The sequence below is a fragment of the Melanaphis sacchari genome, unplaced genomic scaffold, assembly GCF_002803265.2.
Source record: "Melanaphis sacchari strain LSU unplaced genomic scaffold, SCAv2.0 Contig1_pilon_pilon, whole genome shotgun sequence".
Classification (NCBI taxonomy): Eukaryota; Metazoa; Arthropoda; class Insecta; order Hemiptera; family Aphididae; genus Melanaphis; species Melanaphis sacchari.
Window position 1 is genome coordinate 4,418,086 of NW_020270976.1, and position 12,782 is coordinate 4,430,867.

The 12,782-nt window shown below is 25.8% G+C and overlaps 1 protein-coding gene across 1 annotated transcript in view; it reads left to right on the top strand.

Annotated features, from left to right (window-relative positions):
* LOC112593286 (pinopsin-like) overlaps nucleotides 1-12,782 on the top strand; it is a 42,279-nt gene that overhangs the window by 26,856 nt on the left and 2,641 nt on the right. The window contains exons 2-6 of the mRNA XM_025337652.1: nucleotides 1,322-1,521; nucleotides 1,941-2,100; nucleotides 5,356-5,551; nucleotides 7,033-7,159; nucleotides 11,353-11,586. Of these exons, the coding sequence (XP_025193437.1) occupies nucleotides 1,384-1,521; nucleotides 1,941-2,100; nucleotides 5,356-5,551; nucleotides 7,033-7,159; nucleotides 11,353-11,586 (855 nt within the window). The 5' untranslated portion in view covers nucleotides 1,322-1,383. The remainder of the gene's footprint in view (nucleotides 1-1,321; nucleotides 1,522-1,940; nucleotides 2,101-5,355; nucleotides 5,552-7,032; nucleotides 7,160-11,352; nucleotides 11,587-12,782) is intronic.

A 12,782-nucleotide genomic window follows, 5' to 3' on the forward strand; every position in this document is an offset into this window, starting at 1 on the left:
TTTATAAATAAGACGCGAGCCGCTCAGACTAAATGAGAGCTACCAATTTAACTGCTCTTGTTATATTATTGTGAATTCTACTATACGTAATGATATTTTTGTTTTATTTTAAGATATTATCTATTTATACTATGAATCTATTTTAACTGTTGTACAAAATTTTTAGATAGATGTCATTAAATTTTTATTTTTATAATTTATAATGTAATATAAATACAATATATTATTAAAATGATTAATTACTAATAATATAATAAGAGCAATATCTTTGGTAAAAATTTATCAACATAGTATAATACTTAAAGTAAAATAGCTATTTATAGAAGAAAAAACATATCATGAAATATAGTTGGTAGTGATTTAAGCTTTCAGACCGTCTCCGCTCAGAATTGTTGTTCTACTCAATGATATAACAATGAATTCAAATTTAACACACCCGTAATAGTGATCCACTCGACATCTAATGTACAAAAGAGTGGTACCCAACTTTTTCTAAGTTAATATTAAAAGAAGTTATTTAACACTACTATATCTAATTAAAATATGTAATACATTGCATATAATATCTAGTTGAAGAACTTTAAAAATAAATGTTAGTAATAAATTTCTCTGTATTATAACATTCATATTATTAAAACGTTATATACGTATTATATAAATAGTATAAACAATTTATCTGTACAAACCTATATCATAATTTATATTATTATACATAACGTGAATACAAAATAAGTAATAACATACAGTGTAAACAATGTATAAACAACTCTCACAAGTCTGTTTTTTTGTTTCCCTCGCAGTTTTTATAAATAAATGTTAAGAGATACAGTACTTATAGTTCTATAGTTATTCATGTAAAATACTTTTTATAATTTTTAGATAAAAATAGCTTCGTATAAAATGTAATATTTCAAATGTGATTATATTAATTATCGCTTTAAGCTTTGAAAACTACCACTTCTATAGCTCAGCCCATATAATGATATCTAATAAATAAAGCGAAAAAAATTTAATTAAATCTATATTACAGGACTTTTGTACACAGCAATATTGTGATTATAAAATTATATAATCGTTAAAGTTTAATTAACTTAATTAATTACAAACTATATATTTTTATCCACATCAATAATTCAATGATTGCCTGTTATAAGCTTTTTTTTTTTTTTTACATTGATGTGTCTTATTACCTTCCGTGGCCGTTGACATTTAAAGTATAATTTAATTATAATTTAATTTATGAAATATTTAAATAATTTTCAATAATAAAAATAACTTCACAATATATAATTACTGTTTATTTTATACATATATTTTTCAGGCACTGTTGAAAACCAAATAAGTTGATGTCAAACATTCAATGTGGTCTTAAGATGAATCCTTATGAACGGAGAATACGCTCAGCCACAGCACATTTCAGATGCCATCTACCTAGGTGCTGCCATCGTACTGAGTATTATCGGAATAGTTGGATTTCTTTTCAACATCTGTGTTATTTTCATAATGATTAGAGATCCACGGGTAAATAATACAATTAGTCAAAAAGCAACCTATAAAAAAGAAAGATGATGTTTAAAATGATGTAATAATGATAGTAACATCGTCATATTGTATATTATATTATATACACGATGATATAGATACGTAAAACTTTAAAACATTAGTTATCCAAAACAGTATTCCTTGGAATGTCTATACTCACAACTTTATATTAATTTAATTAAACTTTAGTTATCTACCGCTTTCTAAATTTTAGTTTAATATAATGCATTTTTATCATAGTTCATGATTTACTTGAAAGTGTGTCTTTAAACAAATATTTATGTACAAACACTTGTATCAGATAGTTAGATACTTAGATATTTTAATTTAGAAATTTTTATTTATCGTGTACATTATTATCAACATTCAATTAATTTAAAAATTATTTATTTCCTTAGCTATGGACCCCTCAAAACATGATAATATTCAACTTAGCGACTTCCGACTTGGCCGTGTCTGTGTTGGGAAACCCAGTTACCTTGGCTGCTGCCATCACCAAAGGCTGGATTTTTGGTCAAACCATATGTGTTATCTATGGATTTTTTATGGCATTATTTGGTAATTATTAATAAATAATAATAAGTTTTTAATAATAAATAATATATAACACCGATATTGATTTATCCTTTATAAAAAGTTAAATATAATTAATATAAACGAAAACAAAAAATTATCGATGTAAAAATATGTTTGAAATGACGAATACTATAATAAAGTATTTTACTAATAGTTAGAATGTATTTAACGTCGTGGATAATAAAAATTACCGTTAATTTTAACCCTGTACACTCTTTTTTTTTTTGATATTGAAATTATTCAAAATCTAATTTTTAGAATTTTTAAATACATTCGAAGACTATATTTTTGAATAATTTTAATTTTAATTTTCAGTACCACTTAAGGATGGTCATATGGCAATAAAAACTTACGTTTTACTTTAAATTGTTTGGTAAATGAAAAAATTGTATGTATCTTAATGAAAATTCAAACGACTGGTTTCAATTATCTAGTAATTAAACTTTAAGTAGAAAGGATAATGATTTATGTTTAAACTCTAATGCCAACAATCGGTACGTTGTTTATGTTTACAAAATAAGTAGTTAGATAAGAGATTCGGCTCTCGAAAAATAGACAAAAACTATTAATCTTTACATTAAAAGTTTAATAATTCGAAAACCATTCTTTTTATTTTTATTTTGATACGTACATTTAAAAAAATAAATGATATTTGTTAATATTAAAATATTTCATTAACTATTTGTAAACATGACTCTTTGATTTTTTTCGATTAAATAGGTATTCTTATGTTACAAATAAATTTACATACAATCTGTAAAATATTACCATTATTTAATTTGTTGCATTTTTTTTTTTTTTACTTTATGTACTATTACATTTTTAATGAATATAAACAGAATACACGTAATTCATCGCTATTGGGATAATTTTTTATCGCTAATTAAATAGAATGGAGTACAATAGCACAATATATTTTAAAGAATTCCAAATAAACATAAACATCTAACATTTTTATGTCAAATAACACATATGTTATAAGTATTGCATTTTTTGAAATAAATAACAAAAAAATAAATATGTTGTATGTACTGAACACATTAAAAGTTATAAATTGAAATCTACAAAACTCCGCAATACTATAAATCTGAAAAAACCATTTTATTTTACATTAACAACAAATTAAAAAAATTAAATAAAAATGTTTGGCGATGACTGTATTTTAGATTGTGCACCCATATGAAGTAATTTTATTTTTTTACTTATACGTCGTAAGTGAGATGTCTGTTTTAATAAACCGTATGATTGCATCGTTCACTATTGAAAAAGCTTTCTGCACAAAAATGTCTAAACAATGAGAAACATTGAAATGAAGAATGTTTTGACTTTTGACAACTCGGTGGTTTTGATATATTTGCCATACGCCGTGACATAATGTCAGTGCACTTTTATGGTATTCTAACCAATATACATTTCCATAAATAAAATAAATATCTCCTGTGAATTATTGCTGTAAAATAAGTTTATTTTTCATAAGTAGGATATAAACTCGACGGTGTCGTAAACAAACGATACGAATGAGTAAGTGCACATTAATGTATAAACTTCGTACAAATTTGACAGGTGTGGTTGCATAGGAAATTCCCACGTAGTATATTGTTGTTGTTTAAACCTAAATTCCATTGCCTAGTACCCTAACGCTTACATGAATTTACAGTATTCTGTATTCAGTATAAAAATAGTGCACTACAATGTCATAAGACTTCTACTCTGCCAATAATACTCTTCTCCAAACTTGAGTGTTTGTAAATAACTGACTATTAGTTCTATATTATTTACATAGAAAAATATTGTTTTCCTTTACGATACAATTAAATCAAATCAATAATAATGGTTTTCAATTAAAAATGTAGTGTTAGTGTTACAATACCTTATTTACTCCTATATTACACACTTACTTTAAATTGTGTAGATTAATTTGTTTAAAAATCTTAAACAATAAACTAATAAACAATCGGATTCCTCTCAATGAAACAATTTCAAATCTAGAATATACATTTAAATATTAACATTATTTTTGCAAAATGTCAAGTGCACACCAAATTTCTTTGAAGTCTGAAGATGAGTATTATCTGATTGTATAAGGAATTAACAATACATTATTCCTAGGCCCTATAGTTTTCGAATCAACTACTTTTAAAGTGAAAATACTTGAATGTAAAGTCTATACATAATAAATATTTTAATAAAATAAAATAATGAAAAAGTTATCAAAGTTATTTACATATTTACATAACTCTTTAACTTACATGAGTAACGTTATATAATACATTCAAATATTATAACATATAACCACTGAAATACAAGAGTAATTAAATAAATTAATAAAATCTTGATAAAAATAAAATTTATAATTACATATATATTACTTATTACTTTTTATCTATTAAAAAAAAAAAAAAATAGTTTAAATACTTGAACTTCGAGTAAGTACATACACATAAAATAACTGAATAGTCAACACGAATTATCACAACAATAGAAAATAATTCATAATATCAATTAAATAATGGTTTATGTATTTTAATATAATATAAAGTACTTGTATTATAAAGGGAGAAAATAATATTATTTTTTATCTTGTGTTACCATTTTTCATTAATCTTAATATAGTGGGTGGGAATTGTAAGTCCTCAGATTGAATTATGTACCTGGTATCAAACTCGTTAAACGGGGCCTTGTATAGCAACAATAAACAAACTAAGTGTTGCACAATGATTTGCAGCATTGACCTAGTAGTTTTTTTTTTACGTTTTAGTTAATAATTTAATTTTATAGATTTTCACCCTTCTCTAACTTTTTACTATATGGTTAACGTAAATAAATTTAAAGTTATTATACAAACATGTATTTTTATATTTATTAAAATATGAATTCTTATTACGTACGTTGTTCATAGTAGTACAGAAACAAATTGTGTTTTTATGAAATTTTTTACTAAAACTGAATGGCAAATGCGTAGTATAAATAATGGTTTCTTTATGTAAATGTCTTAAAAATTCCTGTAAAATAAAAAAAATAAATGATTTATTACTAATTTAATACCTAACCTAATATTTTATAGTAAATTGATAACTTTTAAATTATATTTAGTAAAAAAATGTTGTTTTATATTTCGACATAAATAACACTTTTTTAATATAGATTTTTTTTATAATAAAATTAGTTATTGAAGTCATGTTGGTTTAAATTTTTCATATTTCTAAGTTTACTGACACTTTATATTTTTTTTATCAGGGATAGCTTCAATAACAACTTTAACTGTGTTGGCATACGATCGGTATTTAATGATACGCTATCCGTTTAGCAGCAGCAGGTTAACTAAGGAAACTGCACTGTACGCAGTAGTTGGAATATGGATATATGCGTTTGCTGTAACAGGACCTCCGTTGTTTGGATGGAATCGTTACGTCAACGAATCTGCAAACATCAGGTAATACTGAAACTGACAATGACGAAACTCGTGGCAAAATATTATTTATAGAAAATCGACGATGATTGTCACAGAAACCCATTAATTTTGATCATAATAATTACATTAATTTGTGCTATAATAATACTTGAAAATATAAACGAAATATATAAATATATATAAACGAAATACATAAATATTTATAAACGAAATATAAACGTTTCATTTTATTCAACCGAGAAATTCATAAAAATACGAAATTAGATATTAGAGTTAAAATAAAAATTGATAGTAAATCTAATTTCAAATCCTTTGATAACGGCCTATTTTTGATCAGTGAAAAACGTAAAAATATAGTAAATACCGTAACTTCTCAGTGACTGGCTGCTGCCGCTTAGTCGAGAAATTATTTTTATTCGTCGATAGAAATTTATGTTAAACAATATTTCAACACGGTAAAATATCATTCCAAAAGTCAGTTAAAAAAAAAAAAAGAATTTAAATATTTTTTACATGATTTGAATACAATAAATATTAACAGGTACACCTTAACTATTGTTAAAAACTATCAAAAAAATGATATTTGGTATATACGAGTACCACGATATTATACTCGTGGTATAATTTTTAAATAAATTCTAGTCACTTCAATGTAGGCATAGTATAAACTACTGTCATCGTTTGTTTTTATAGTTAATAGTTATGCATACAAAATAAAATATGTAATGTAAATTAATAATATTTACTTAGCTTAATGCCAAACAAAAAAGTGTGCGTATTTTAAGACCAATTTAAAATAAAATTCAACTCTCGATATCATAATTCATAATAATTCTATTCTATGTTTAAACAAATGATAAATATAAATAATTCAAAATTCATAATTTTCATATTTTATTATATTCGTGGTTAATCTCTCATAATAAATAATAATTCATAATTTCCATAATTATTAATTCATTATGATATTCATAATCCGTATTTATAATTCTGTACTACGTTCAAAATAATAAAAAATATGATTATAATTAATATTTTTTATGCTAAGTGTTTGTCCATATGACGGAACTAGTTCCGTTTTGTGTATTTTAGGTATCCATTTCACAAAATGTTGTCCATATAGCAAAATTACGCGAAGTGGAAAAAAAAGCGTTTCCACTTCGCGAAATGGATATAAACTTTGTCCATTTCGCGAAACGTACAATTATGCGATATGGATGCGACATATGTATATAAACAGTTAAAACGCATTAATCATTATCTATAAAGGTATTTAAGTTAACAAAAATATTAAAAATTGTACTTCATAAGACTTAAAATGTTTGATATCATTTAAAAAAGTAAAAACTCAAAAGAATTTGTTTTGTTTTTTCAATGACTACATTAAAAAAATAACGTAAAAACGTAAATAATGTTGCCGATATACGCAGTTAATTATACTTAGTTATGTATTCTAATTATTATAAATTGTTAATTTAGTAAAGTTGATTAATATTTTCTAGTTGTTCAGTAGACTGGGAGAGTGGCGAACATAGCAATTATGTTATATACATATTTGTTTTTGGACTATTTCTACCAGTTACTGTGATTATCTATTCATATGTGAACCTCGTCATTACAGTGAGAAAGGTAAAAAATCAAGATTTTTTGATAAATATTATGAATTAAAGTACCTTTATAATATATATAATATGTGCGTATTGTATAAAAATACATATGTTTTTATCTAATTTGAATTTTGTTCCAAATTATTTAATTTCATAAATAAACTTAGTTGTTTCCATCTATAGATAGAATATAATACACTACACAAAATTATAATTTTATAAAATATCGGCAAGTTTGATAACTATGTAACTAAATAACTTACTCAGAACGCCGTGTGATCATAATAATTTTGCATAAAATTCAAAAAACTCATTTATTGTGAAATACCAATAAAATAGTTCCACTGACATAGTACAAATACAAACGCAAAAAAGGCAAAATCACGTCAAAAACCTACACTAGAAAGAGTTAATTTTCGAATCGTTAAATAAAGCATTTTACATATTATAATGAAAAAAATATAATCATACTTACTATGACATATGTAATAATGTATGTATTGAGGGGCACTAGTGCTTATAAAAAAAACAGGGCATCATGAAAATTATAACTCTAACATCATTTTGGATATCTGACATTTCGGGAGGGACTTAAGCCCGTTAAGCCTCACTAGATACAGCTATTACATGTAATCCATGTCAATATATGTAGCGAAATATATTTAACTTAAATTGATGACTGATATTAACTCAAAAGTGAACTAAATGTGACAATGAACAAAAAGTACTTTGTAGTAAACGCAAAAATTAAATAAAAAAACAATTGTATAGTTTTTGATAAACAGAATTATAATCAAAGCACAAATTATACTTAAGTACTGAATTTTGTATGGTTTTTTTTTTTTTTAAATGCCTTAAATTAATTTTTCACTAAACTTAAAAAAAAATGTTTAAAAATATAATGCAAAGTATAAAATCTTAAAATTGTTTTTATAATATTATTTCTTTTAAATGATTTCCTCTTAATAACCGAAATATAAACACTATGTAATACTATAGTATACGATTGTAAAACAAACTGAAATAATAAATTTATACTGTCTCAATTATTTTTTTTGTATATAGTTTCTAAGATACACAAATATCGTATACCATGTATGGTGGAGATGTGAACCTATGGCACACGTATCACTCCGAGCGACGCGTACGCTTTTTTAGTGACACGTGTGACTGTCCAAAAAAAGATCATTTGTAGGAATTTTTCAAGTTTAACAAGAAAAACAGTTATCGAGTTAGATAAGGTCACACGATCGTTTGGTTGACGGATGTTAAACGAACGTTATTTTTTAGTCACACACGGTTAGGGACAACATCAGTTTCCATCGAAATAGATAACGAAGAGAGCGATTTTCACTTATGATTTTCGTATGCTGTTTTGAAAGTTATTCGGAAAAAAATAACAAGGGCAAAGTAAATGGTGGGCGCGACTGATTAATAGTGAAAGACCAATGTATATAGTGATTTTTACAATCTTCACAGTCATCAGCGAGCTGATAACGTAATTTTTTTCTAATTGTTTTCGTATGTCTTTAACATAATTTGATGAACTTTTTGTCAAAATTAAACGCCAAGATACAAATATAAGATCTTCGATACCACCCGAAGAAATACTGATTGTTAATCTAAAGTAAGTAAAAAAAAGTCTTCAGTTACTATTAATAATTATTAATCATTCATATTATAACATTAGCATAAATTTACATATTAATTAATAAAAATAAATATACTGTCTTATTTATTATTATTATTGCAATATTTAAGACGATGCATAAATAAGTTATAAATAAAAATATTAATTAAATTGAAATAATTTAAAATGTAAGCAAATTACTTATTTTTACAACTTTTGAAAATACGAAAAAAAAAATGAATAAATGAATATTACTGAAAATCATTAGCAAATCCATTAGTTGTTGACTGATTTGATAGCGAGCTTCAATATTCTGATGAAAACTTTGTGAAATATGTCTGTATAGAATTAAAAGAGGATGCTAAGTGAGAATAAATAAAAAATATACTTATACTTTCAAAAATGTATTATTTTTTTTTTAGATACTTGGGAAGTACAAACAACCTTCATGGTTTACATTATGCATATATGAATGATCAGTCTACTTTAAGAAAGATAGTGCGTACAGTTTGCTAAAACATTTGGGAAGTTATAACAAAAGAACATAATATGTTATGTTTACACCGAATGAAGAAAATCGGAGAACCATAGCAGAAGGTTTTCAACATCAAGCAAATTTTCTACACTATCTCGGAGCAATTGATAGAAAGCATATACAGATAATCAAGCCTGCAGGGATTAATTTGTTGAAGTTTAATTACAAACATTTTTACTCGATTGTTTTACTCGCAGTAATTGAATAAAATTACCATTTTATCTTTTTTTTTTTATGTTGGTTTATTTGGAAAAAACTCTGATTCTACCATTTTTTTGTATTTTAGTCTATGGAATAAATTACGAAATAATTTTTTAAATATTTCTAGTCCAAATTCCGCACCAAGTATTAATATTCCTGTTCTTTATGCATTAATGGGAGAGACCGCATTTGGATTATTAACAAACGTGCTTAGGTCTTCTCGGTAAAATATTTACAAGACAATAAAACAACTTTTAACAATAAATTATCTCGGACAAGACGTTACGTAGAATTTTGATGTTAATGCAGATTTTACTATTAAGGGGTTTTCAACCAGCTGTGATTTCTACCAAAATATACCTATATTTTGACAACTGTACTGACTGTTCTAGTAATTGGAATCAAATTCCGAAAACATATTTGAAGTCGTCGTGAAGTTTACTTGAAAACGACTTTTTGACTTTTAAAATTAAAATATCAATAAAAGCCTATGTAATAGTATAGAAAAATTCTTATCTTTAAGTTTGGTATTAGGTAAATTTACTCTAATATTAAAGCCAACAACATAAAATAGATTCTGCTAAACAAAAATTTGCTATGTTGTATGTATGTAGGACGGAGATAATACACATGGGTATGGCGTCCTCTTAAATATTATTAAGTATTGTTGTTTGTTACATAATTTTATACGTAGCCATGATAGTTTGAAGTTTGAAGATACTTTGACTATTATATAGGATTGGAAAAAGTTGAACACATAATAATAATTTACACATAAACAAATTGTAAATAGATAACGGGACGTTTTAGTTAACTGTTTTGTTTCTGAACATAGACAATTCTTGGTAAAATTAAAACTTAAAACATTTTTTTTTATTGTTCTAAGAAAAAATTCCTGAAATTCAAATTATATAGGCAATGTTAAAAATATTTTATATATCCAACAATTTATATATATATATTTTAATCGTGTCGTGAAAGAGCTATTTTCAATAATTAGACAAGTGCTATAAGACAAATTTTAATTAATTAACAGAACCAAGCTTCATTTTATTTATTTCGATCGTTTTTCAGATTCATCAAATGTGTCCCGTAGTCGTTTTTCAATTTCGGTTATACATTTTTTTAGTTTCCATATTCGTATTATAAACAGTTTAAAAAATATATATATAATTATACCACCTTCGACTTAAAAATATGCACTAAATGCACAAATACGGAGTTGAAATAACGTTCGTCTGATTTTGTTAATTGAATCTAATGATAATCTTAGGTTCTGATAAGCAAATTATAAAAGACGTTTCAGCATACCTCATGATGAGGTCCTCATCACTGTCTAGTCTTCAGTCGTCATCGTCGAACGGACGGTAAATCCAACAGAGTACGGACATCGTGTTATGTGTGATTGTTGGGTATAATAATTAGAATACGTACGTATATTATTTGTTCAACAACGACGACGTCTGTCAACGAAACGCTCGTGTGACCTTAGTTAGCAAACCTTTGTTAGCCTTATAGTGGACGCGCAGGGAAAATAAAATTCAATCAAGTTGACACTCGGGTACGAAAATGTTATTCACCTGCACTCCTGACGTACTTAATGTGTTCAATCGATTCTAATAGGTATACGTCAAACCGATCGATCGGATTTCAAAATAATAATGTTTTTAATGTTGTTGTTTCGTCATAATAAATTCAAATATTATCGTGTACACTTGTTTCAGTCTAGTCAAAACGTATATATTGTGTAGTATAGTAAAGACGAAAAGACAAATTGTAAAAAAAAAAAAATTCGAGATTACGCCGCTGGCGCGAAAAATAACGTTAAAATGTTTTTCGCGTTCAACAGAGAGCTGCTGAAAAAATCATCGGACAAGCCACCAAAGCGGAATGCAGGGTAGCCATTATGGTGGCGGTGATGATATTGGCGTTTTTAACTGCGTGGATGCCGTACTCGGTGCTAGCTCTCATGATTGCATTCGGCGACGTCCACATCAGTCCGGTGGTCAGTATAATACCGGCTTTATGTGCCAAGTCGAGCATATGCTGGAATCCAATTATCTACATTGGACTCAATACGCAGGTAAAAAAAATCTATACCAACATTATTGTTGTGTATCTCATATTTTAAACGTAAACCAGAGAATACCCGTGGTAAAAAAAATATCCGAGAGAAGGGAATATCCGTTGAATAATAATAATAAATAATACTCCGAAAGACCTGCAATGAGCTGAGGGAATAATGTAAAATTAATTATCGCGTTGTAGCGACGTTTGACATTTAGCCATAAAGGTAAACACTTAACACAATCACGTCTGCGACAATATTATACTATAGACAATCAATAATAATCATTAATCAACAATGTTTTTTTAAACATATTACATGTAGACGAAAATAATTGGAACGTATACCGGGAAGCATATTGTGGGTTTTTGGGCAAAAATTGAATCAACCTACCCTTAAGGTAACATTAGGGTTAATGCTATCGTATTAGCGATGGTAAAATAGATTACTATAATAACAATATCAAAATCAAAATAATAATAATAATAAATAAGTGATGGATGTCACTTTTCTGTACATTAGAAATGTTAAATTTTTATTTATCAATGTGCACAATGTATATACGATCAACGATTCTAAACGGAAACGATCTATCAGGTTATGTCACTAAGATTACTTTATGATAATATGTTTTTTAATATAGGTATTCAAGTAATTAGTTTATTGTTTAATATTACGATAGGTTAACAAATTTTGTAAAAGTTCTAAAATTAAATGCTTATAAAAAAACATTGTGACCATAAATTTTTGATATTTTTTAATAGAAAAATGAACCATTTATTAGTAATCTTGTATTCAATTTTCAAACATTTTTACCCTTTTATAAATTTTTTATCGATAGGTAGGTACTTATAAAAAAAAAAAATAAAAAATGTAAATTGTCTATAAATAGATCAAGAAATATACAAAAATATTTTAAAATTATACAACATATAGAAAATATCAATACAAACACTTTTTGACAATTTAAAGTTTATGTATAGTAATTGGTTTTTGAACTGTTGCAAAATAAAGTAATTAATTTAATCAAAAACTGGTTTATTGTAAACATTTTCGTTTTTCCTTATTTTTTGTTATTTTTTTTCGATTATAAAGTAAAGTACTGAGAAATTTTACTTTTCTAAAGTACAAATTTAATTTAATTTATTATCCAAAACCTCCTTCAAAGTTAAAAATTGAAACATTTTTTTGATTATCGCGCACACAAACAC